This window comes from Ambystoma mexicanum, chromosome 4q (genome assembly GCF_040938575.1).
Source record: "Ambystoma mexicanum isolate Mex_15411 chromosome 4q, UKY_AmexF1_1, whole genome shotgun sequence".
In the NCBI taxonomy this organism is placed as follows: Eukaryota; Metazoa; Chordata; class Amphibia; order Caudata; family Ambystomatidae; genus Ambystoma; species Ambystoma mexicanum.
Window position 1 is genome coordinate 178891011 of NC_090928.1, and position 26614 is coordinate 178917624.

The 26614-nt window shown below is 47.7% G+C and overlaps 1 protein-coding gene across 5 annotated transcripts in view; it reads right to left on the bottom strand.

Moving 5' to 3' along the window:
* MAP3K4 (mitogen-activated protein kinase kinase kinase 4) overlaps positions 1–18513 on the bottom strand; it is a 516131-nt gene extending 497618 nt beyond the window's left edge. For 2 of the 5 annotated variants that reach the window (XM_069607697.1, XM_069607696.1), the window contains exon 1: positions 18285–18449. In XM_069607697.1, the coding sequence (XP_069463798.1) occupies positions 18285–18340 (56 nt within the window). In that variant the 5' untranslated portion in view covers positions 18341–18449. Of the gene's footprint in view, positions 1–17962; positions 18144–18284 lie in introns of those variants that run through there. The other 3 variants (XM_069607699.1, XM_069607698.1, XM_069607700.1) reach the window with 2 other exon arrangements.
* Between the last annotated feature and the right edge of the window lie 8101 nt (positions 18514–26614).

The window sequence follows — 26614 nt, forward strand, 5'->3', positions numbered from 1 at the left end:
CGAAAGTCTTTGGTTGTTGTTGGAACTACAAGTACCAGGAGGCCGACGTGAGGTGTTGAGGTGGTCATACATGGGTTGCGTCACAACCCTTGTACAATCGAAAGTCCTTGGCACGTTGCAATACTCTTTGAGGAACATGAAAGTGTAAACCAAACGAAGGGAAATGGGAAACAAAGTGAACAGTGTTATTTTAGCAAATGTGAATCCGGCTGAGGGATGCCTGCAAATTAGGGTGAATAGTAATACACTTGTGAACATTGTGACAACAAACGTGAACCCGACTGAGGGATGTCCACAATGAGCTGTTGGTCTAAGCCTGATTAAGGGAGGCCAACATTAAGAGAAGCATCGGAGCCCGGTTAAGGGTGAATAGTAATCACGCGACGTGAAGGAACTTTTGTTTTGTTGTTTATGGCATATCAGGCCCTCTAAAGGAAGAGACTTTTGCATGAAAGAGACTTGGACACAGAATGTCCTGATATTGAGAAAAGGAACTGTAACCTTGTGCTGGAGAAGCCCAAGAGTGTGCTGTGATCAAGAGTCCCGCCTTGTCCCATTCTAAAAAACATGGGGAAGGGAGACCCCAGCCATAACATCCTGACCTATAATTTTGTGAACACTTCTTTCTTTTCTTGTGAACATTATCCCACACTACGTTGTAGCACAGCAGTAAGGATTGGCAATAGGTTTTCTTAGCATAGTCCCTTTTTATTTGAGTAGGCTTCACTTGGAAAGTATTCTTATTATTTGATGGTCGTAGCTTCCTCCCATTTTAGATTTAGGTGTTTATCTTACCCATTTTACAGTTTAATAAACACCCTTGAACTGTGATCAATTGTGTCGGTCTTACTCTGATACCATGCCTTCATTTCACAGGGCAAGGAAACTGTAACATGTACATTTTTGTACTGGAGAAGGTTACACCTGCATCCCAAACTTATGGAGCGGAAGTAAAACTCAATAGGAATAGATTGAAACCAGTGCACACACATATTCAGAGAAAAGCATACTATTCTGGGAACATTCTTTTTCTAATTTAAACCTGTAAGAGTCCGTTGTAATCTGGTCTTGTCTACATTTAAATGTGCTTCACATAGCCAATGGAGTCACAACCCCACAATTACATATGGGAATTAAGTTAAATGATGTTTTTAAATGTTGTTTGTCCTGGTACCTTTTCTCCGATATATACTGGTTTTGATAATGGATAAAATCCAGTACTTTGAGATAAATGCATACACTGACTGAAAAGCAGCAATGTCATCATTGTGGTAAATTTGGTTGCCTAAATACAAGCAATAATAGAAGAATTTAAAATGTTTAGTATATTTTAGAGTATGGTACATATATTTGAAATTGGAAATTAATGCCTGTAAACCAGTAGTGAAACGAGTGTAGGCAGGGAAAATGTGTTTTATTGCCAAATTGTTCATATACCTATAACATTGTTATGTTATGTTATTTTATGTTACTTTGCATTTATATAGCGCCTTATGTACCATTGGTATGATCTCAAAGCGCTGGTAGGTTGAACGCCCTCGGGAACTGTAGTTCAAGTCAGTAGAGAGGGAGTCAATGGGTGCGTGTGTGCACCGGATATGTGTGCAGCAGGTGTGGCCCTAGAATGATAGCTGCTTCATAGCGGTAGGTGTGGTGGTTGGGAGATCAGGAGTATGTGTTCGGTCTGGCAGAGTGATACCAGACTGATTCTGGCTGCGTTAGGCCTGAGGGAAACGCCCAGGCTGGCGGGTGTGTAGCCAATTGTGTTTAGATAGGATGATGGGGAGTATGTGGCTGGTGTTGGTATGAGAACAGCTATACCGAATGGGTCAGTGTCGCTGTGTTCTAGTTGAGTGGTGATGTATAGGAGAGAGTAAGCCTGGTGATGTGATATGATTGTTTTCTGTGGGTGCTTGAGATTGAGCACCTTCATGTTCCACGCGCTCCAAACCGTCCCACGCGCTCCAAACCGTCCCATGCACTTGATTCATTGATTCCATTCGTTCCGTTCATTCCCTGCACTCTGTCAATCTATGCCATCTATCCGTTCCATGCACCCTATCAATTCCGTGCACACCATCCGTATCATGTGCTCATCCATTCCATCCTCTCGTCCACTTTATTCCTCCCGTCCACCTTGTTCCTCTCTTCCATTTCATTGATTTCATCCATTTCCTTAATTTCATCCGCTTCATTGCTTTCATCCAGTTTATACCTTTCATCCACTTTACTAATTTCATCCACTTCACTCGTTCTATTCAGTTTATCTGTTTTGAATTTACATTGGTGGTTATTAGTTTCTCGCTCAGATCATGATTATGGATTGTTATTTAAGATTGCTTTGGGCTAAGGTCGTTGAGTGCTGTTATCCAGTTTGCATTAAGAGTCGATTTTAGGGGAAGAGCCAAGTTTTCAGTAATTGGCAGAAAGACATGAGGTCCTCGATGAGTCGGATGTGGGGCGGAAGTGCGTTCCACAGAGTGGGGGCCAGGGCTGAGAATGATGATCTGCCTAACCTGACTGAGTTGGTTTTTGGTATGACTAGGAGACTGGCAGAGCTTGATCTAGAGTGCATGGAGGACGGTAGGGTTTAAGTTTGTCTTGAAGATATTGAGGTCCGGTTTTATGCACTGCTCGGTGAGAGATGCATAAGGTTTTGAAGGTCACCCTTCGGGTAACCGGAAGCCAGTGTAGAGTTTTGAGGGCTGGGGAGATGTGATCTCCAGGGCCAAGTGCTAGTAGCAGTTTGGCTTCAGCATGTTGTGCTCTTTGTAGTTTAGTCAGTTGGTATGCATGGACTCTGAGGTAGAGGGGGGTTAGCATAGTCCAGTCTTGACATAACAATGGATTGGACCGCAGAGAGTCTGTTGGGAAAGGGGAGGTATGGAAAAATGCACCTAAGAGTTTTAAGGTGGTAGTGGCAGGACTTGGAGACGTTGTTGACTTGGAGCGAGAGGGTTAGGTCTGATTCTAGGGTGCATCCAAGGTTTTCTACTGAATTTGAGGGTATCGGAGAATTGCCCAAGACAGATGGCCAGGGTAGCGGGTGCAGAAGAAGTTTGGTGTTGCCACATACCATGATTTCAGTTTTGGAGGGGTTTAGCAATAGGTGGTTTGCGGTCATCCAGTGATCTATGTCGAGGAGGCAGGAGGCAAGCTCGGGTTGGCAGTTGGGTTTTGAATTCAGGAGTTTCAGGATTAGTTGAGTGTCATCGGCGTAGTTATAGCACAGGATATTGTGCGAGCGGATTATTAGTGGGAGGGTGGACATATAGAGGTTAAACAGGAGAGCTGATAGACATGCTCCTTGTGGAACTCCAGTGTTGACTGGGTGGGCGTGGGAAGCATAGGTGGAGAGATGGGTTATTTGGTTCCTATTGTCGAGGAAGGATGCTATCCATTTGAGAACGTTTCCACGGATTCCCAGGGAGTGGAAGCGGTCAAGGAGGATTGAGTGGTTGATTGTGTCGAAGGCAGCTGATAGGTCAAGGAGGATTAGTGCAGCGCATCCCGCAGAGTCAGCAGTGTTTTTAAGGTCATCCCAGATTGCGGTTAGGGTGGTTTTGGTTCCGTGGCGGGCTATGAAACCGGATTGTGCAGGGTCTATGAGATTGTTGGCTTCGACAAAGGCATTAAGTTGGGAGTAGGCGGTTCGGTCAATGAGTTTGGCAAGGATCCTGGTGTTCGAGATAGGGCAGTAGTTTTTGGGCTCGACAGGGTCGAGTGAAGGTTTTTAGAAGAGGCTTGACATGAGCAGTTTTGAACGCGTCTGGAAAAATTCCTGCGGAGAGGGATTCATTTATGGTGGTTCTTTGCGTGGTCTCCTGCGCAGGTAGATGTGAAAATCTCTTTGAGGGTTGTGGCTGGACAGGGGCCGAGCGGGGAGCCGGAAGGTTTGCAGGCGGAGAGAAGTTTGAGAAATTGGTCCGTTGAAATTGGAGAGGAGTCGGAAGTCGGTTGGGTAGCGGTTGCAGGCAGTAGGAGGGCAGGTAGGGTGGGTGGATTGCGTGGTGGGTGTAAGAGAGCTAGTTTGTTGGTTAGAGAGTTTGTTCTTTCGAGAGCTGTGGTGTAAAAGTGTAGAGAGAGTGAGTCGCACAGTGATTGTGAGGGGGTGGGAAGGGCGGTGGTACATGATGGACTGGTGAATTCGGTGAAGATTTTGTGAAGTTCTTTGCTGGGGATTTTACAGTTTAGGATTCGGGATTTGTAGTGGGCTTTTTTTAGCTTTCCGGATTTCGGCCTTGTAGTGGCGATGGTGAAGGGCCAGGGAGGATCTGGTCAGGGTAGGGGTGTCATGGTATTAGTTTTATGACGGTACGATAACCTTCTTGCCAAATGACGGTATATCATGGTTATCGCGGTATAGCAGGTGGAGTTAACTAATCTTAACAAATATTTTCTAAAAGGTCATAAACTGTCAGATTTATCATCACAAACAAAACCAGGCACCCAGGACCAGAATTGGGCTTTTCAAACATACTTTGCACTGAAATGTCACCCCTTGCTTCCACCAAACACAAACACATGTGTGAAGAGGAGGAGGGGAGAGCCCTGCTGCGACTGGCAAAGCAAACTTAATAGCTTTTCTTACGTGGTCATTTAGGCTTTTGGCTCCCCCACTGGCTACTGGTGAAGATGAACATGTTGCCATCTTGATACCTGCACGCCACAGATCAATCGAGGCTGATGGTAGTATACCCGTGTGCGCATGAACACACACACACACGCACTCTCTCTTTATGTGACAGCCTTTAGTTTACTTGCGGGCCAAAAGGTGTTCAGTAAACACGGACATGTCACCTTTGGTATGGCAGCAGTGAATACCCACAGAGATGAGTGAATTTTTCAGTGTGACTTATTATATGTAAATTCAATGATAGAACCAGGGAAATCCCCCATTGTCATATGTTTAGCAAACATTATCCATTATAAATATATAAACCCCAAAGCCGCCATCCCAAAGTAAACCCTTTTCCTTCTTGGCACTGTATTTATTCTTCCTATTGCTAACATATTGATTGTGTCAGGCACGTGTGGTTTATGGAATGGCATTAAAAACTGCTCCAACTGAAACTACTTGGCAGATGGCACATCCAACAGTGCAAGACCAAGACTGCGCAGCACTTGCTTTCTGCAGCCTTTCCAAATCAGAATGAAAAGCACACTTAACGGTATAAACGGTATACCGGTATAAACAATGTGACGGTTATTATTGGTCAATTAAGTGGTTCACGGTATCTTTAACGGTATACCGTTATACCGTTACATCCCTAGGTCAGGGCGGTTTTGTCTTTCCGCCATTTGCGTTCTAGGAATTTATATAGCTGTTTGGTGGCCTTCTATTCTGGTGTGAACCATCTAGGAAAAAGGCCATGGCGAGCTGATGGTTTGCAGGAGGGGGTGAGCGGGATTAGTGAGGTATTGAGCCACGAGTCAAAGGCGTCGGAGGTTAGGGGTTCGTTGGGTAGGCGGGTAGGGGGAGGAGACTGAAGGAGTGCATTGGCTAGGTCGGGAAGGATTCTTAGTTTCTTCCATTATTTGAGTAGGTTTGGAGGTTCTGATTGAGGTAATGGTAGCGAGTTGGGAGAGCGAATGGTGAAAGAAACAATGAAGTGGTCAGACCAGATGATGGGGGTCGGGGGGGGCTTAGATGTATCAGGCTGTAGGAGCTGAAGATGGCATCAGGCGTGTGCCCTTTATAGTGAGTCGGCCCGTTTATGTGGGTATGGAGGTTAATTGCGTCTAGGCCGTCGACCAGAGAGTGGGTCAAAGGGTTGGTGGGGATGTCGAGCGATATGTTGAAGTATCCTAGAAGGGTGAGGGTGGGATGGTTTAATTGGAGGGTGGCAATCGAGTCGCAGAGATTGTTTGAGAATTGTGTATCGTAGCCAGGGGGTCTGTAGATGATTAGGAAGCTGTGGGAGAACGAAGGCGGGAGGGATAGTTTTACGAGGAGTGATTCGCAGGAAGGCATGGATGGCTAGTTGTTGATGATTGAAGCGTAGAAGTGAGACTTGTAGGCGATTGCTATTCCTCATCCTCTAGAGGGACGGTTCAGTGGGATGAGGGAGTAGTCAGGGGGGGGGGGGAGGCTTCAATGGCGATGGGGGCGAAGTCGTCAGAGAACCAGGTTTCCGTGATAAAGACCAGGTCTGGTTTGTCAGAGGCGATTGGCCATTAAAAAGGATGTAATTTACTTCAGTACAGGAGGATGATGAGGGAGTAGCGGAGGTGGGGGATGGTAGGGGGGAGGGCGGAAAAAGGGGAGCCGGGGGGGGGGGGGGGGGGCGTTTGGTGGTCGATGGGAAGAGTAGGCGGGCAGTTGCGATGGCGGTTTTGGGGGACAGGGGGTTTGGACTGGTGTGATGGGTAGATTGGATTTGGGTCAGAGGATTTGAAGGTGGGGATGGGGGTTAGGAGTTGTGTTCGGAGAGAATTCGAGGGAGAGGGGTTTCAGGTAGGGTGATGCAGGGGGGGGAGGGTGGTGATGTTCGAGATTGGGAGGATGAGGAGGCAGGTCGAGACAGGAGTGGTGATAAGTACTGGGAGATTGAGGGAGACCAAGTACGTTTTCTCTTCAGAGTTTTCTTGTGGTTGGTGTGTGAGAGAGGGTAGGGGGGAGTTAGAGGGGGAGAGGGAAGCGGCTACAGTTCTTGCCAGGGCGAGGATGGAATTTTTAGAGAGGGGAAGGAGTGGGGTCGGGGGGGGAATATGGTGGGAGTTGATGAGGGGAATGGGGAGTAGATGGTAGCAGGGATGGGTGTGCTTGGGAGGTTAGGCTGGCTGCTAGTCGGGGGAGCGGGTATGATGATAGGAGGCGGGTGGGAGGAGGGGATGGGAGGAGGAGTGGTCTTAGGATGGTTGGCTCACCATTGCACCCCTCTTGCTTGGTGTTTGGATAGGGGAATGAGTAGGATGTGTGGTGGGGGCAGGATGGTTTGGGGTGGGGGGCGGGTGGGGGTGTATGACAGGCGGGAAGGGATGCGGGTGCAAGGGGGTCATTTTCCGCGGACCTTGGTGGGTTGGGCGAACTCATGGTTTGGGTTACTTTGAGCTGCGTTATAGTTGGCGTTGGATGATTCTGGTTCACACCTTCCCACTTCAACTATACCGCTGGATGTTAGTTGTACACACGCTCTATGATTAGCTATACTACCGCTGTACCACAGCGATAATTCACACTTTCTAAATTCAACTATGCCACCGGGTGAGATTATTCACAGTTGCAGAGTTTTACTATAACAAGGGTGAGATTAATCACAGTTTTAAATTCAACTATATTATAGGGTGAGATTATTCCCAGTTCCTGAGTTCAGTTATATCACAAGGTTATCTTATTTACAGTCTCTAGGTAAAACTGTACCACAGTGTGAGATTATTCAATGTTTCTAAGTACAACTATATCACAGTTTCTATTTAGACTTTCAGAATGCGACTAGACCACAGATACGTTAATAGACTGACTTATTAAAAGCAACTGAACCATGGGTATTCTATTAGGCAGACATTCTAAATGCAGCTAACCACTGATATGCTATTGGGTGGAGTTTCTGAAATCTACTAGGTAACACTTATGTATTGGGACTTTCTAAATGCAACTACACCACAGATACGTTATTAGGTGGACATTCCAAATGCAAATTAGGCCACAGATATGCTATTAGGCAGACTTTCTAAATGTAGTTACACCATAGATATGCTATTCGATGGACATTGTAAATGCAAACTAGACCACACAGACTTTCAAACGCAACTACATTACAGAAATGCAATTAGGCAGACTTTCTAAGTGGAACTACACCACAGATATGCAATTATGCAGGCTGGACTACAGATATGCTATTAGACAGACTTTCTAAATGCAGTTACACCATAGATATGCTATTAGGTGGACATTGTAAATGCAAACTAGACCACAGAAACGCAATTAGGCAGACTAAGAGGAACCACACCGTAGAAGTGCTATTAGGCTGATTTTCTAAATGCAACTACACCACAGATATGTAATTAGGTGTACTTTCTAAATGCAAACTACACCACAGAAATGCAGTTAGTCAGACTTTCTAAATGCATCTACACCACAGATATGTAATTAGGCGGACTTTCTAAATGCAAACTAAACCACAGATATGCTTTTTTAGGCAGACTTTCAAATGCGACTAAACCACAGATATGCTATTCGGCTGACTTTCTAGATGCTACCACAGATATGCTATTAGGCGGATTGTCTAAATGCAACTACCACAGATATGCTATTAGACAGACTTTCTAAATGCTACATGATAGATATGCTATTAGGTGGACATTGTAAATGTAAACTAGACCACAGAAACACAACTAGGCAGACTTTCTAAGTGGAACTACACCATAGAAATGCAATTAGGCTGACTTTCTGAATGCAACTATACCACAGATATGTAATTAGGTGGACTATCTAAATGCAAAGTACACCACAGATATGCTTTTTTAGGCAGACTTTCAAATGCGACTACACCACAGAAATGCGATTAGGTTTACTTTCTAAGTGTAAGTAGGTGGACTTTCTAAATGAAACTACCACAGATATGCTATTAGGCGGACTTTCTAGATGCAACTACCACAGATATGCTATCCGGCGGACTTTCTAGATGCAACTACCACAGATATGCTATTAGGCGGACTTTCTAAAATGTAAGCTAGACTACACATATGCTATTAGGTGGACTTTCTAGATGCAACTACCACAGATATGCTATTAGGCAGTCTTTTTAGATGCAACTACCACAGATTTGCTATTAGGCAGACTTTCTAAATGCAACTACCACAGATATGCTATTAGGCGGACTTTCTAGATGCAACTACCACAGATATGCTATCCGGCGGACTTTCTAGATGCAACTACCACAGATATTCTATTAGGCGGACTTTCTAAAATGTAAGCTAGACTACACATATGCTATTAGGTGGACTTTCTAGATGTAACTACCACAGATATGCTATTAGGCGGACTTTCTAGATGCAACTACCACAGATATGCTTTTCGGTGGACTTTCTAAATTCAAGCTAGACTACAGATGGAAGAGTTTACCACAGTTTAGCTTCTGGGGTTGGTTGGTAGGGTAGTATGGCGTGAAATATTTGCTTCTGTCCTTGCCCTTGCCACACTTAATTATTGGCTTCTCGCTTCTCCTGCGGATACCCGCAAATATGACCTGGAGCCATCTCTGTAGGAGCTGTCCTTTGCCTCAGGTCCTTAGCCGATGGGCTGACGGGCAGAGGGCTGCCCTGGGAGAACTGGCAATGGAGGGGAATCCACTCATCTGGACCAATCGGAGAATCCACTCGTCTGGGCCAATCCGAGCGGGGGTGGGCGGGATGGGAGGCGGGACAGAGGGAGGGAAGGCCCGGTACAGTCAGGAAGTGGGGCTAAGGGAGCTACGAGGAGTGTGAAATACAGCAGGGGAAGGGGGGACCGTGGACAAAAAAGCTAAACAAGAATGCCCAGAGAATTAAATTTAGAAAAGTGTAGCTGCGCCACTCACCTCGCTCGCGTTGTAAAGAGCCGAGGGCGAGCGATGCAGCTGACTAGGTTGGGAGGCTGTGGGCTGGGCAACCAATCAGAGCGATGGTGGGCCGGAGGGAGGGAAGGCCCAGTACAGTCAGGAAGTGAGGCTAACGGAGCTACGAAGGGTGTGAAATACAGCGGGGCACCCTGGACAAAAAAGCTGAACAAGATGCCCAGAGAATTAAATTTAGAAAAGTGCAGCTGCGCCACTCACCTCGCGCGACAGACTTATACCAAATGTTGAATTCCTATTGAAAGGTGGTTGTAGTGCACCTAAAGGGTACTGCATAGAATCTTGCCTGACTGTTTTTTCTATTACCAAGCATTCCCAGCCGGACAGGGAATATTCATGAGCATGTGAATCCATGCCAGACGCCATGCTGGAGAAAACACAGGCAACACCAAAGGGTTGTTGAGATGGAATTCCGATGGGATCTTTGGCATGAAGGAGGGGTGTGTCCGCAGCACCGCCCTCGTCTTGTGGAAAGTAAAGTAAAGCCGCTTGCAGGACAGGGCCTGGCTCTCACCTACCCTCCTGGCAGAGGTGATGGCCAGGAGAAAAGCAGTCTTCCACTAAAGGAACTTAAGAGGAGCTTGATGCATAGGCTTGAAAGGGCCCCCCTCCCCACTCCGGCCTTCCCTCTCGTCAGCGCCAGGTTGAGTTCCTATGCCCGGGCAGGTGCATTCACTGGCAGGAACGATCGAAATAGTCCCTTGAGGACCTCCTGGTCTAGACGGTGTGACCTAAGGGAAGACCGTCCTGGAGACCTGGTGTAGCAGGAGAGCTGCCAGATGCACTTTGATGGAGGCGTGCGCCAGCCCCACCTTAGCCAAAGGCCACAAATACGAAACGATCTGAGGGCCACAGCCCCTCGGAGGGTTGATCTTCTGCGACTGGCACCAAGTCGCAAACCGATTCCACTGTGCCCGAGTTGACAATGCCCTCGTAAGGACCTCCCTGCAGTCCACCGGTAGCTTGTACTCACCCAACTAAGGCTGCAGCAGCCAGGCCTTCAGGTTCAGCGATCCTGGGTCGTGGTGCAGGATTGCACCGCCTCCTCTGCAGAACAGATCTGCAACCACTGGCAGCTTGACTGGAGGCAACGCTGACATTCTTGGCTGATGACTCATAGAAGTAGAGGCAACGCGTACAGGCACAGGCCATCCCACAGGAAGGAGAATACATTCAAGCTCCCCGGCTGGTGGAACCTGATGGCGAATCTCTGGCACTTGGCATTTGTCGCTGTCGCAAACAGATTGATCTGGAGTCTGCCCCACCTGAGGAAGAGGTTGGCTTCCGATACTGGTGAAGCTCCCACTTGTGGCAAGAGCGCAGCTCCCTGCTCAGAGTCTGTGATTGGCTTCTTGACTCCCGCCGGGTGAAAAGGAATGAGAAACATCCCCTGGGCGATGGCCCAGTGCCACAACTCCTGCGCCTCTGGAAAGCGCCGGGGATCTAGTGCCCCCACCCCCCACCCCTGCTTCCAGATGTAAACCATTGTGGTGGTATTGTGCGTGAAGACCATCACCACTTTCCCCTTGAGGGGCGGGATGAATTACTTGAGGGCCCAGAAAAGCCTGTAGTTCCAGGACGTTGATGTGTAGCGCATTCTCGGCAGCCACAGTCCACTGGCAAGGAGACGTCCGGTGTATGCTCCTTATTCCTCCAGGGAAGCATCTGTCATGACCATCTGCTGGTATGGAGGGCTCTGGAAGTCTGTGCCCCCAGCGATGTTGGAGCGCACGCCCCACCCCCAGCGATGTTGGAGCGCACGCCCCACCACCTTATCGCTCAACGGAACTCCTTGTCGAGCACGATCCTGTCTTTGAAACTTCCAGACACTTGGATCCAATTTGCGTACAGGAACTCATGGAGGGATCGCATCCGCAACCTGCAGAGCAGGACCAGGTAGATGCAGAACGACATGCCGAGCAGCGACTCCGCACTGTGGCCATCTTTAGTGCCAACAGCCGTTGCACCTTGTCCAAAATGGCTGCTATTCTTTACAGACTCATTCACTGGGATCTGTTTGTTGCATGGTCAACATACCACTGGATTAACCTACAGAATGTTGGGACCAGTTCCCCTCAGATCTCCTTTTTAATTTGTTGTCTTTGGTATTTTCTTTTTTATATTTTTTCTCAGGATTGACCATTTGTCCTGCTCTCATTTGTTCACCGCTGGATTTAGAATTTCATATAATTATATTTACCAACATCATGTGGCATTCATCCTCAAGGGAGTGTGCCGTCCTGAAGATGGGCATCAACTGAAACAGTTAGATTCTCCACACAGTCGAGCCTACCGATAAAAACTATTGTCAGGTTGACTCCAGTTGATTCCGCAACCCCAACGTCAGTGTAGTTGACGAACTGCACCCCACTGTCATTTGTGTAAATTATCATTGTTCGAATGTATGTTAGTAAGATCTTCGTCAGTACTCCGCAGACACACTTGTGAGCACCGTCCCCCTCCTGAGTGATCCCCTTCACTCACTTGGGGTTTCAGGTGCTTCAGTTGTGCGTGTGCGGTGTGGACTGTTTAGATGGTTCCCTTAAAAGGGTATGATGAGCACTTTAATTGTGATGCACTTTACTCTATTATAAATGGCTAATATTTAGTATGGGCCCTTGCAGAATATGCATTTTTATCCATTTCTGAAATAAAATGATAAGTTTAAAAAAAAAATGTTCTTGGGTTGATCTGTTGTGTCCTTTTTGGGTTCTTTTCCATTGTAGTCTGTTTTTCCTCATCTATTAATTTGAATTGTTACGTTTGATATGATCACTGTTTGAATATTGCCCCTAGCTTCCCCTCCGTCAGCGATGAAGGGGACAGCCATCCTTTGCTTTATATTATTACTCTTAGACGGAGCCACTAGACAGGACAGTGTTGAACCTGGACCCCTGGAACAGCGTGTTCTGGTGTTAAGTAGGATTTTGCATAGTTCACCGCAGCCGGACGGTCCTCTGTGTTTCGACGGCGAGGTCCTTCAACTTGGCCCGGATGAGCCAGTCCGAGGTATGGGTACACATGAATTCCCTGTAGCCGTAGATAGGCCGCCACCGGCGCCAGGCACTTCATAAAGACACTGGCCGCCGACTTCAGTCTAAAGTGGAAAGCCTTGAACTGGTAGGGCTTCCCAGTAGCTTGCGATGTTTTATGTGAATGGGGACGTGGAAGTATGCGTCCTCCTGATCAAACGACAGAAAGTCTACATCCTTCAGTTGGTCGAGCACATGCTGCAACGTGACCATCCTGAATTTTTGGGACTTGTTGAACTTGAGTTAACGTAAGTCGAGAATGGGCAACCAGCCCCCAGTCGTCTTTCTTACCAGAAAGTATCTTGAGTAAACTCCGGAGCCCTGGACTTGCTTCGAAACCAGCTCCATCACCCCTTTTCTTAATATGGCCCTCTCTTCGAAGAGCTGGAGCAATGGCTGGAGACTGAGGCTGATGGAGACTATGAACGCGGTCTGGCTGTCACGGGACCCGCTTGCACGGCAGCCCCATCAGAAGCAGACTCGTGGTGCTTGGCCTAGTCTTGGGCCCCCATGGATGAAGTACCCTCAAAAGGTTTTAGAAGCCCGCTCTGGTTGGCTGGATCCGGATGAGGCATGCCATTGTGAACCACACAGGTTAGAGGCCTGGGTCCAAGTCGCCAGTCAGACGTGCCGGTCCTTCGTGTCCTTTGAAAAGCCACAGCATCTCTCAATCTTCTTCCTTGGGCATCTAGTGTAGACAATACAGGCACTGGAAACGTTTGTCATCCCTGAAAACATTCCGCAAGCCGCAGCTGGTGCAGAGCTTGAAGAGGGAAGCTCTGTCCTTCTCCGACATGATCCGGCACAGTCTAGGCCTGATGAACTTCTGGAATCTTCCACAAAGAAAACATTTGACGATTTATGCCGTTGAGCAGCGATGAAAGATACCAGTTAGTCGGATGGGTAAACGATGGAACACAGGCTCGATGAGTTTTCCTACCGAAAAAAAGCACGAAAAACAAAGCTCAAAGAGCGAAACGCAAGGACTCCCAACACTTGAACGTGGGAATTCTTGGGAAAAAAACTAGGCTGGGGCGGATTGATTCCCTTCCCATGTCAGAAATTAGACGAGTTGAGATGACAAGCTATGATTAAGATTGCCAGTAAGTAATCAGAGGATCACATGCAATTTTAAAATGAAATATCTCTTAACAAGGACAAAGGCAAATAGCTAACATTCTGCAGAATTTACTCAAAGAGAGCCCCTATAAATTGTGCCAAGATAAAACATTGCAATAATCAGATGTGGCCACAGAAACACTAGCACATTGCGATGGGATCGATTCATTAAATTACATTACACATTTCTGATGTGATGCTTTATGAGAATGCTGGCACACCTGGTGAAAAAGTGCTGGTGCTGTCCTGCCATGTAAACAAACCTGATGACATGTCTTTACTAATAGGGCCCTGATAAATAGTAGAGAATGTGTACCATTTACCCTTATAAACTACACTATTTATCAGGACATGAGTTACTGCTGATGAGATCTCTTCTAAGATCATCTCTGAGCTGTTTCCTTGGTGTCCTGGTAAATAATTAAGCAATAAACTCAGAGGTGGGCGGGCAATACTGGTCAGGTAAGGGCCCGGGCCCCAGTAACATTGGGCCCGGCACCATTACTGGACTGGAAATTGAAAGGAAGTGACTAAGATTCCAATGCGAAATAACGGCTCCCGCAAAGAAATAAATTCACTTTTGCAAGGAAAGCAAGTTTACTGCATGCCAACATCAGGAGGGGCTAGTCAGTTCCTTGGAGCTGAAAACTAACCTGATTTTTTTCCAAATGACAAGGTTACAGTTTATATACCCAGATAGACAATTTACATAATCACACATATTTTGTTACAAAGTAATGCCTCAACCCTCCATTGGCTAACTAATACAAATTAATGTAATCCCCCTAGCTCTAAAACACCATTGGATACATTAACAGAGTACAACCCCTTTGACAAGTGATCTTCTTTCATAGTTAGGTATAACTCCACATAATACCTTTATCATTCATGAATAACTCAGTTTATAATTCAGAATATGTGACAGAACCCCATTAACCCAAATGGTTATTGTGCAAGGCTTTCCATAAACAATTTAAGGCCTGGGGAGGGAGAAAAATAAATAGGTATTCCTTCGAAGAAGCAGTAATAATCCTTAGCCTCACAGATGCGGTTGGCATCCCATTTCATTTTCCCTTCATTCCTACATGTAATCTTATTTGCAACTGCCACTTCAAGCCATACAACCTTCGGCATCCATTCTACTTATTTCCCTGAAAGCCCATAAACCATCAGCTCTCAATGTAACCATCCATATAACCTGACCTTTCTGGTCATCAACAACAAAAAAATAAAAAAAGTATTTGTGCACACAGGGAAATTACACGTTGCAGCTAAGGACCCAATTCAGCGATAACGATCTAACAAATGGCTTTCCATTCCATTCTCACCATCAACCCGTTGCGATTTTATCACAACTGCCCATATGCGGTTCGCTTCTTGCCCCCTTTTCTGAGCTAGGTCCAGGTCTCCAAACCAGGCAAAAAAAAATCCCTGCGAATCCAGGCTCTCTGCAGCCTACTAAAACTCTGCAATTCTGTGATGTCTCCATGTTTCCACAATGAAGCGGATACTTCCCAATGCCCTAAATGTGTCTGCAATCTAAACCATTGTTGAATTTCCACATGTTAGTTTCCCCTTCAATTAACTCCTCTGGCATGCATAAATCTCCCAAATACATACTTCTCAGCACTACAAATTGTACATTGCTCAATACATTGTATCCCTGCTGCTGCTACTTGTGTTGCTGCCTACTGTGACTGTAAAATGTGCCCCACTAAAACACCAAGTAACACTCATTTCAATTCTTCTTACTACACTGAATACATATTTAGTTGCAACATTGCATCTAACCCAGCCGCCCCATGGCCTAGTACAATTTACATAGTGTGAACCTCTTTGCTGTGTTTGTACATAAAACATCTACCCCAAGGGATTTATTTATAGCTATTAGGACTCTGGCATTCTTTCTGGGGGTGCTAATAGTTGTAAAACAGTGTGCTTGCTAGTTCTCAACTTTAAAAATCTACAAAACGGCCACCATGGACGAAGGGACAAGGAAACTACATGTAGTACATTTTCCCTTTCCATGCTGACCGTTGCAGAAGAGATGAAGGGTGGGACAGCAGGAGTTTCGGGGGCGGAAGTGGCTGCAGGTGAACTGCGATTGGGCCCTCAGATGGAAGATGGCAGCCTTTTGCTTCAAAGGAAGCTTGAAATAAAGGCAACCCCATAATGTAAGGCCCACCTTCCGAGCTTTGTGACTGGCTGGCAGGCCCCATGATGTGACTTCCCGGGTGCTAATAAAGAATGTGAACTGTTTACTCTTTGTCCTGATAAATTGCAGTGAAACTACATCTACCAGGCCAACGGGCACTGCTGCAAAGCTTCTCTCTAAGACCATCTTTGAGCTGCTTTGATGGTGCCCTAGTAAATGTTACAAAATGTGCATTATTTTGCCTTCGTCCTGGTAAATTGTAGAAATGATGCACTATTTACCCTTCATCTAGGCAAATCGTAGACATTTTGCACTATTTACCCTTCATCCTACCAAATAGTAAACATTCGGCACCATTTAACCTTCGCCCTATTAATCAGTAGAATTTGTGCACTATTTACCCTACGTCCTTGCAGAAAAATGCCTGTCCTGCCCTCACATTACTCTGCCTTTTAAGCTCCAATTGGATTTCAAAAAGTCATGAGATATTTTTTTTAAAAACTGCCAATATAATCCAGGCCAAACAATATTGTGAACCCGTCTACCATAACATATATGAATGGCACAGAAGGTGACGTAACGGCTACCATCCCTGGACCATTATTTTCGGGGACAAAGCTAAAATACCAATGAGCTGCGGTGGATAAACAATTGAATTTCACCGCCAGAGTTGATATGGCAGTATGTTGTCAATCTGAGAATTGCGTCAACCCTAAACATTACCTATATTTGACCAAGTGATTGGAGTTTAAATAAATCAAGAACGTTAAGCCTGCCCGTTGTGTATTATTAACGTGGCGTACAATTCCGAGATTTAGTACACGTGTTATTGAGCAAGTAATTTAAACAAAATAAATGAACTCGCCACCTTGATGTGGAGGATGGCCCATGGAGGTATTTTGGTCAAGCTGCAACGGACCATTCGACAGCATTTACGAACGTGGCGAGTTCTGTCTACCTGTTTCCAACCACATTCCCCCTCCTCCCACCACCGCCCCCTCTTCCTCAGTGACGAATCCCCCGAAGCAGGATCCAGCGCCGTCCAAAGGCTTCCTGGAAATGTCCCCTAGCGTCATGATGGGTCACATTCAATCACTAAAGAGGCAGCACCAGAGCTACGTCACTTTGACTGACACAGCAGCGGGCAACGCACTGCAACCACCACAAAGTAAACAAAAAAAAATGGCCATGTGGGTCTGGATTCAATTTACCTTAAAAGCAGCAACGTTTATCAGAACGATAATATACATGTAAAAAAAAAACACGTACAAAACTGGGCTACGTCGAAATTTCGAGGGGGATCTCTTGAAGAGGGCAGCTCCCCGGAAGGGGTGCCAACTGCGACTCTTCTCCCCGGATACAAAGGCAGCCTTCCAGAACTCTGCATGCAAACAGCCACGGGAGCACCGGTCACGCTCCCTCACACAAAAAGCTGCCGTGCCCTGCTGCACTGTTTATCCGCACAGGAGGTTAAACAATGCAAATCAGACAAAAACAGACACTTTTAGGTAGTCGGCGTGTTTCTGCTGCAAATCAACAAAAAAAGCAAATCAACAAAAAAAGACACTTTTAAGCGCTTGGGGGATGGGGGGGGCTCTGCAGCCAAATATTTACCACACTCGCCTGAAACTTTCGCAACAGCTGAGTGGGGGGGTTGCTCGGAAGCCTAGCTCCGATATAAAATGCATTGCATGGCAGAGTAAATCTGATTACACCGGGATCTGCTGCAGAAAAGAACCAACTGTGCAAAAGGCGCTTCTCTGATTCAGAGCTGACCAGAAATGAGAAGCTCCAGCTTATATTAGCGTAAATATGTTTTGCATTTTTTTTCTAAAGACATTTATTTTGCGGCAACGTAAGCGCCCAGCTATGAAATTTTGCGACCTACAAAACATGTTGGATTTGACCTGCAGATGTTTGTTTGCTCATGCAACCACGGGACGTGCTGCAGCAGGACTCTGGCCCTCGCATGCAAATGCTGATCGGGATCTGGGGCCGCCTCCTTTACAGAAAGGAAAAAAACAAAGAAACTTGCATGCACGCAAATGTGTGAATATATATATATATATATATATCTGTAAACAAAAATGCACAAATACCTTTTAGTGCAGGAGGGAGCGGGTCCTTCGCAGGCGCGGTTCGGGGGGTCGCGGCCCTTGGTGCATAGTGCCCTTGCGTATACCACCGCACTGTGCAGCGGGTGAAAGTTTGGGCTGTTGCTATTCTGATTATTGCTCAGCTTTAGTTTCTGTGTGTCTGAGATGAGCTGCAGTCACCAATGGCTCACTATTTGCCAGGAAGGCTGCCGTGTAGGTTTGCGCATGCGTCCCAATCAATGGTAGGCCCGCCCGCAAGCAGGGCTTGTTAGCTCACTATCTGGCAGCGCGCAATGTACTGGGAGGGAAGGGCAGCTGGGCTTACCTCTCAGCAAAGCCTGGCGGCGGCTCCTCCTCCATGGTGGCGCCGGCCGCTCTCATCGATGCTGCTGCGGGAGCCGGCCTCCCGCCGCTGGTGGTGGCGGCAGGAGCAGCAGCATGGGAGGCTGCAAGCCACGGCGGCCGGCCTCTCACAGCCTCTCCTGGGGAGTCGGGGTAGTGCAGGAGGAGGCGCTGCTGCGGCAGCTCAGCTGCTGCCTCCCCTCGGCCTTTGCGGGGGTGTCGCGGCCTCTTTCAGCGCCGTTGCCGGTGTTCTGTAATATTTGGTATCCCATACCGATCCCGTATCCCCTGTCTTCGGCTGTCTTCGTAGATGGCAGACCAAAGTAGGAGAGTTCCGAGCATCGGTATGGGGTACCTAATGTTTCACAACACCGTCATAACGCCCGATTTCCATATTGTCCAGTCAGGGGAGTATTCAGCAGTGCAAGAGGGGCTGGGGAGAAAGCCACGTTCAAACTGCAGCTTCTTTCCCCTCAAATGCAGTGCACGCAATTCCAGGTTGTCTCATTCTCGCCCACAAACCGCCCACCTCTGCCCCAATCCTTTTTTCTGTTAACATTACTAGTGGCATCTCGCATTTTAACATACAAAAAAAAACCCAGAATCATTACAGATGCAGGGAACTCATCTATTAGAGCTCTGTCCAGGCGCTCTGGGGCAAAATACATGGAAAACTCCTAAATTGCATATGGGTTGCACCAACAGACATTACTTAACAGAAAGCACATTGCAAGGAGCATCATCAGTCTTTGATACTTGGAGGCGCTATGCAAGTGACTTTAGAATAAGTTGTCCTAAGTAAGTCGAATGGCAAATAATTTTGTGGTGCAAAATACCTAAATTGCACGGTTATATATGGAGCGAGTCAGGCTTTTTTTTTTCTTTCAAATAACAGCATCATGTATTAACACATAAGTGTTGAAGTGAATCACTTGGGCCTCATTACGAGTTGGCTGGTAAAAACGGGTCCATTACCGGCATGCCAGTAAGAGCGGGTCCGTGCTCGTATGAACCCGCTAATAGCGGGTGATTACGAGTGCGCAAGCCCCCATGCCGGTAATGGTAATACCGGAATGCCGCAAAAGGCCCTCCAACCCCCCTATACCGGCATCGCGGGACCCGCCCATAGTAGTACTGTCTCATACCAACCCCTAAATACCAGCATGGTAATACCGGCATGCTAACACCGTGTTCGCAAAAAACAGACCCGGAAATTACGTCATCGTTCAGGAACGGGAAATGGGCCAGCGGCCATCTTTAAAAACACAATCCATTGCCATCCTCCCCAACCACCAGTTCCTTTGTGTTGTGCTGTGGCAGAATAGAAGCAGGATGTCCAAGGCTACCAGGAAGGCGACCCCCAGGAAGCGCAAACAGCGTTTTTCAAACGCTGAGCTAAGTATGCTCGCTGACACCCTGGCCCAGCATGCGGACACCATCAGGAGCACCGACATGAAGCATGCGGCCCAGACCAAAAAGAAGGAGGTGTGGCAGGAGGTCGCACAGAGGGTGTCGGCAGTGGGAACCACCCCAAGGAGTGTGCGCGACTGTCGGAAGCGGTGGGATGACCTCTGCCTCAGGGTGAGGAAGATCCTGTCGGAGAACAGGAGGGCCGCAATGGCGACAGGCAGAGGCCCACATTCCCCAGTGAAGTTCAGGGCATCAGAGGAGATAGCCAGTACCTTTATAGATCCTGAATCCATAGAGGGAATCGGAGACCAGGAGGTGGGCGCCGCATCATCCACAGAAGAAGGTGAGTGACCCATCACATCTGTGTAGGCTAAACCATGATGTGGCACAAGTGATGTGGAAGTGAGACTAGCCAAGGCAATGCATGTCCCAGGCCCACATCAACATATCCAGTCAAGAATGTGTGCCACACCCTGCTACACACGCATGCTGAGTGCCAATCCCAACATGACCCAACCGTGCCCATGGAACTCACCACACATCCACCATACCAATGCCATGCCACCAGCCATGCAATGATTGGCCACATGCCCCCTCAGAACACCAACTGCCACACCCCTAAAATAATTTCATGCATGAATGTATGAACATATCACAGCGCAATGGATTATCGCTGCCATGTGACACCATCATTTATGACCTGCATCTCTTCTATCCCCCAGGCACCGATGAGGAAGATGGCATGCAGGACAGGGGTGCAAGTTCATCCACTGCACGGCAAGGGACCAGGCCAACGCCACCACCCAGCCCAAGAAACTGCCCAGAGCAACAGGCAGTGTGCCACACCGGGCAGTAACCCTGCAGGAAACACCTGCACCCACTGTCCAGCAGCAGCCACCCACAACAGTGGGAGGCGTTTCTATTCATGCTCCGACAACCACCGCGGACGTTGTGGATGCAGAGGTGGAGACATCATGTCCGGCACACCCACCCCAAGCCCCATTACCAGCATCCCTACCCCTACAGAGGCAGAGAGCATGTACGATCCCTGCCTCCACGACTCAGACCTTGATGAGTCAGACATATGCCTCTTTGAGGAGGAGTGTGCCCTGGACGTGGGCTCCACACAAGTGCCATCCACCACCCTGCCTACCACCACCCCGGTCACCAGCACTCCTGCAGCCAACGACTCCTTCGAGGCTCGCCTGTCAAGGGTTGAGGCACAACAGGAGTCAACAAATATCAGATGGAAATGACTCCATGAGGGCCATTGCCACAGCCATCGCATCCAACACTGCTGCTGTTGAGGCATCCACAAGTGCTATGAGGGAGTGTCTTTGGACACTTACGCAGGCCCTGCTTGCAAACCTGCCTCATATGCAGCGCCCACACCTTGGGGCAGGCATGGGACTGACCATCGACACCTCCACTGCCCCAACCCCTTCTACCTCGGCCAAATCAAGCCCCGTGCGGATGACGCGGAGGAGTGCACAGCGCTTGACCATGGCACCCCCGGATCCCAAAAAACCAAAGAAATAGAGTGGGCAGACAATGACATTTGAAAAATGTACGTTGGTCAAGGGACCAGTGTTTGTTGTACATATGGGGACATTTGGGAGGTTTGTAGGGTGGGTGAGGGAGTTTACTTGGGTATTTTTGGGGTTTGTAGGGTGGGTGAGGGAGTTCACTGGGGGTTGTGAGGGGATTATGTTCACATTATCACGTGTCTGGAAAATACACCCGTTGTGTGCAAGAAAATCATTGGCTGGACATACTTCTTTTTGTGCATGTACATTTAATGTGTGATGGTGTACAGTGGGGCACTTCTGACAAAACAAGTATGCATGTCCACGTGCAGCCAGTGGGTCACAGGCACATTACTTTCATGGTCCCTGCGTTTCAAAAGTATTCGTCAAATTAGTGCTTGGCGTACAGCATGGCCATCCCATGCATCACGTACTGGCAGGGGGGCTCCTTCGCCTCCTTCTCCATCCCCTTCATCCTCACCCAGCCCATGCATGTCAATGTCAGGTGGCAGTGGTACATTCCTTTGGACACACATGTTGTGCAGCATGACACAGGCCATGGTGATCTTGGCCACCTTCTCAGGCCTATATAGGAGTGCCCCAGAAGACCTGCTTAGGCAGCGGAACCGCGCCTTCAACAGGCCAAAGGTCTGCTCATTCACAACACGGGTATGAGTGTGCACACAATTGTACTCCTCTTCATGGCTGTTCTGCGGGTTCCACACAGGGGTAAGTAGCCATAGCCTCAAGGGATATCCTCCATCACCTGCAAGCAGATACAAATAGGTGTGTGTCACTCTGAACTGCCGCCTTCAGGAAGCACAGTCATGGCAGCATCTATTTGGTGTGGGCATGCACATTTCCCAGTACGTGTACAAAATAGTCACCTATATGCAATGTATACTGTAAAGAGGTGCGGTACACTGGATGGGGTTCAATAGATGATGCAGGGTGTAATCATGCATGCTCTGGCAGATGTACAGTGGTAGTGCAACAATGTTTAGCCTCCAATTCATGATGTGTATTCTTTACTATGCATGGTCACACTAGCCGCATTGCCACAGTTGCCATCCTATTCAGTCATGCATTGCTTGCCATCACCATGGTGCCCTGGTTGTGCCACTTGTAGTCATCCATATGCATTATTTGGGATATGTGGCCCAGTAATGTGTCATGTTCCGTTTGGCTAGTTCAGGTGAGGTGTGTTTAGATCTGCATGCATTCTCCAATCACTGGCTATTGCCACCCAGGTGCACTATTCCCCCCCTTTCCCACCCTGGTGAACTATCCCCCCCCCCTTTCCCACCCAGGTACAGTAGCCCCCCCCCTTCTGCATCCACACACATCAGTACCCCACAGCATAGCCATGGGCCTTTTGTGCAACTCACCGAGCAGCCAGGCACGTGGTCCAGCATGCGTGAGAATGGTGGTTGTGAAATGCCATGCAGCTGGCCCACTGTGTGTTGGTAGGTGCCTGTGGCCAGGAAGTGTAGCACAGACACCACCTTAAGTAGTGGGGGGATGGCAGTGCGTATTTCTATGTGGCTGGCAATGTCGTTCTGTATCATGTCCACTATGGTGGTGATGGTGTCACGGTCCAACCGGTACAGGGTGTGGATCTGCTCAGGGGTTAGGTTGAATGGGCTGGGTCTGGTGCGAGGGGTTGTTGGCTGCGCTGGTGGTAATTGCTGGGCCTGTCTCACCCTCCTTCTCCTCCTGCGTCTCATCTGTGCTGCCTGTTGTTGCTGCTGTAGTTGTTGTTGTTGCTTTTGTTGCTGTAGTTGTAGCACTATAGGCATGTCCTCCAGCGCCATGATTGCAACTGCTAGTTGTAGCATTTTGGTGTAGGAAGGGGGGTGGTGTGTAGGTCTGCTCCATTTGTTCTGGGCCCCTCAACATTGCCTACACCTGTGGGGGGGGGGTTGTGGTGTGTGGGTGTGCTCAGTTTATACTGGTACAGCCTCCATTGACTCCACCTGTGGGGATTGTGTGCACCTGTGGCAGCTGCCTTGTATCCTGCTTGCTGTTTGCGGGTGGTCCGCGATGCCTGTATGGCCGGCATCGTGCAGCCCGTGATTACCGGCTTCGCGATGCCGGTATTTGCATGTATGCATGGGTTGGAATTAGCCCCTATTACCGGCATGCCGGTATTTGCTCTCTGAAGGTGCGCGTGTATGCGCCTATGCCGATATTACCGGCACCGTTGTTTAGTGTGCCGCTAATACCGGGTTTGCGGGTCAGAATGCGACGGGACGGGAAATGATGCCGTTATTAGCATAACGGCATCGTTTTTGCCTTACCGGCATACCTCGTAATGAGGCCCACAGTCTGATTTCATGATCTGCCCAGGATCACACACTTTGGTTAAATAGTGAAACCAGGATGTGGACAATTTAAGCAATTGAGCACATCTTCATAGTTTTAGTTCATATAGATATTTATTAAGGTTTCCCTTTGCATTTCATGTGATTAAATAATACTTTATTTATATCAATGCCTTGGAAGCAAAGCACATTACATAACAAAATTCCCTTTCATTATTAACTTTGCACTATACATCATTATAGAAATATGTTGAGCAATAAGAGGATGGATTTGGTTTTATTCTCCCCATCCTGCATGCTAAATCACAATAGCATCCTGCAGAATAATGTGAGCTTAACAAATCCCCCTTGGGTAAAGCCATAGTCATTATTTCATAAAGCCTGCAGCATTATGCAACCTTCTCACATCTGATCACTCCCTGCCATGCACATTTCTAAAGACACAAAAGTCCCTGCTAATAGTACCCCTCCATCTCAGCAGTGCCTAATGGCTCACATTGAAATGCTCTTTTTGACACAGAGCAACTTGAGAGCCCCTATGCTGCTGCCCTGAGCTCCTTGGGACATTGTCCTGCCAGAGGTTTCTGAAAAGGGCAAGGTGTCCTGCTGCCAGGACAATTACTGTGCCGAGCAGGAATTACTCAGCACACATTGTCCTGCCAGCGGGACACCTTTCTCGTTGGGCACCCTCATTGAGGTACGGAACGGGAGGGGTGGCCCACTGACTAAAGTCCCGGTCAGGCTCTAAAAAGAACCTGTGGGGTGGCAGCGTGACCCCCCTCTCCCTCAGGCTCGGTACTCCACTGTTACTTGATTAGTCAGCTGAACTGCATTGAGTTAAATGTAACTTAGTTGGTTATATGGTTATTTGTAGCTTAAAAAATCACAGCTGCCAACACTTGGTGGGTTATATGGTTATTAGTAGCTTAATAAATCACAGCTGCCAACAGTGATGGAAATGGGTACACAAACTACGCTTGGAAATTGAGATAATACTCTGGAATACTACCTCCTTAGGGAAATTGACCCGATGGATGGATTCACTGTAGAGGGTGTGGTGTAGCGGTGCAGTCGTCATGTCAGGCACGTAAAACACATACAAATAATATTTCATTTTACAGGGTTGACATGAAACGCAGATAAATCACACAATAAACGAGACTGACAATATATATATTACACATCTCATAGCATAGTGTATTTGTGGTGTTTCCATTTTAAGAACATGTATTGCCCCTCTAAGGATGTGTCATGACAGCCTCATACCTGACTGGAAGAAGGAGCCTCTGCACGCAAGTGCAATACCACGGTGCTAGACTAAATGTAATGGCACTCTGTCTCTGTGTCTCATTGTGTAAGGCCTGCAGGCCTACCCCTTGTGATCACAGGCCTGCGGCCCTGATAGTCTGGGTGCGGTCTGGGTGCCCCAGACCAGCCTGTGTAACAGGGTGCCTCCAGGCCACTGGCCCCTTGTGTGATCGCAGAGCAGCTGCTTGTCCAGGAGCCCACAGCAGCTGCCGTCTTGTCGTGTGACCACGACGATCAGGGTGATCGCTGCCACATTCTTTGTGTGTTGGTGCCCAGAGCACCCGTTGGGCTAGCCCAGAGTCACAGTGCACAGAAATTATGTACTCCCCTCCCCAATTCAAGGGATAGTTCAAGCAGTGCTTTGTTAAATGTTACCCCTCAACATCAAGGGGATAGCAAATATTACAACCCTATATTAGCCATTATATTTGGTATGCCCTTCAAAAAAAGGATGGGATGGCTTCCAGAAGCAGCTGTCACAGTGAAGGATTATGATGTACTCCCCTCCCCAATGCAAGGGATAGTTCAAGCAGTGCGTTGTTAAATGTTACCCCTCAAAATCAAGGGGATACCAAATATTACAACACTATATTAGCTGTAATATTTGGTATCCCCTTCAAAAAAAGGATGAGATTGCTTCCAGAAGCTGTCACAGTGTAGGCTTATGATGTACTCCCCTCCCCAATGCAAGGGATAGTTCAAGCAGTGCTTTGTTAAATGTTACCCCTCAACATCAAGGGGATACCAAATATTACAACCCTTTATCAGCCATTATATTTGGTATCCCCTTCAAAAAAAGGATGGGATGGCTTCCAGAAGCTGTCACAGTGAAGGCTTATGATATACTCCCCTCCCCAATGCAAGGGATAGTTCAAGCAGTGTGTTGTTAAGTGGTACCCCTCAAAATCAAGGGGATACCAAATATTACATCATATTTATTTATTTATTTATTTATTTATTTATTTATTTATTTATTCGCATTTGTTAAGCGCACATGCAGCCCGTAGGGCATCGTGGCGCTTGTTACAGACATGACTTGTTATACATACAATGAAGTCATTACTTAATTGCAAGAGAGTAGTAAGGAGAAGATAGGAGAGGAAGATGAGATGATGTCGTAGGAGGAGCTAGTTGAACAAGGTGGTTTTCAGTTTTTTTCGGAAGGCAGTGAGAGAGGTTTCTGCTCTGAGTGTGTGTAGAGTTATGCTCGGAGACAGGTGGATGCTGAAACAATAATTTAATCACTGGTTGAAGGATAGAGTTATGTTTAAGGGAATTACTATCTAGTCCTCCCGGTTAACTTCACCGGTGTCTTGGTCTTCCAAAATATAACGACGTTAGTCCTGGTCTGGTCTTATCTTGAGGTGTCCGGATAGGCCCACCACTCTGGTTCTCCCCTCTCTCCTTTCTCTGTGTCCTGTGGAATGAGAGCAACCCATTAGTTTGGTTTGGCGCCCTTTTATCATAACAGGAGGTTTCAAACCCCCTCCAATCACTGGGAGCCTGGGCTAACCCCCTTCTCATTGGTTCCTGGGACGTTGTCCCGCCTCCCTTAAAGGTAGCCGCCCCGGGCTGTCGCCCTTCCCGTTTCCCTTGAGGTGGTGAGGGTTCACGTTGGCCATGCAGCCGTGGCCGCGTGGTGTAAGGACGCATTCGGACGATGGGCGTCCTTCTCCAGCCACATGAAGTCCTGGCTCCATCAGAAGGAGCACGGAGGCGGCGATCCGGTCGCTGCTCTCCTGCGT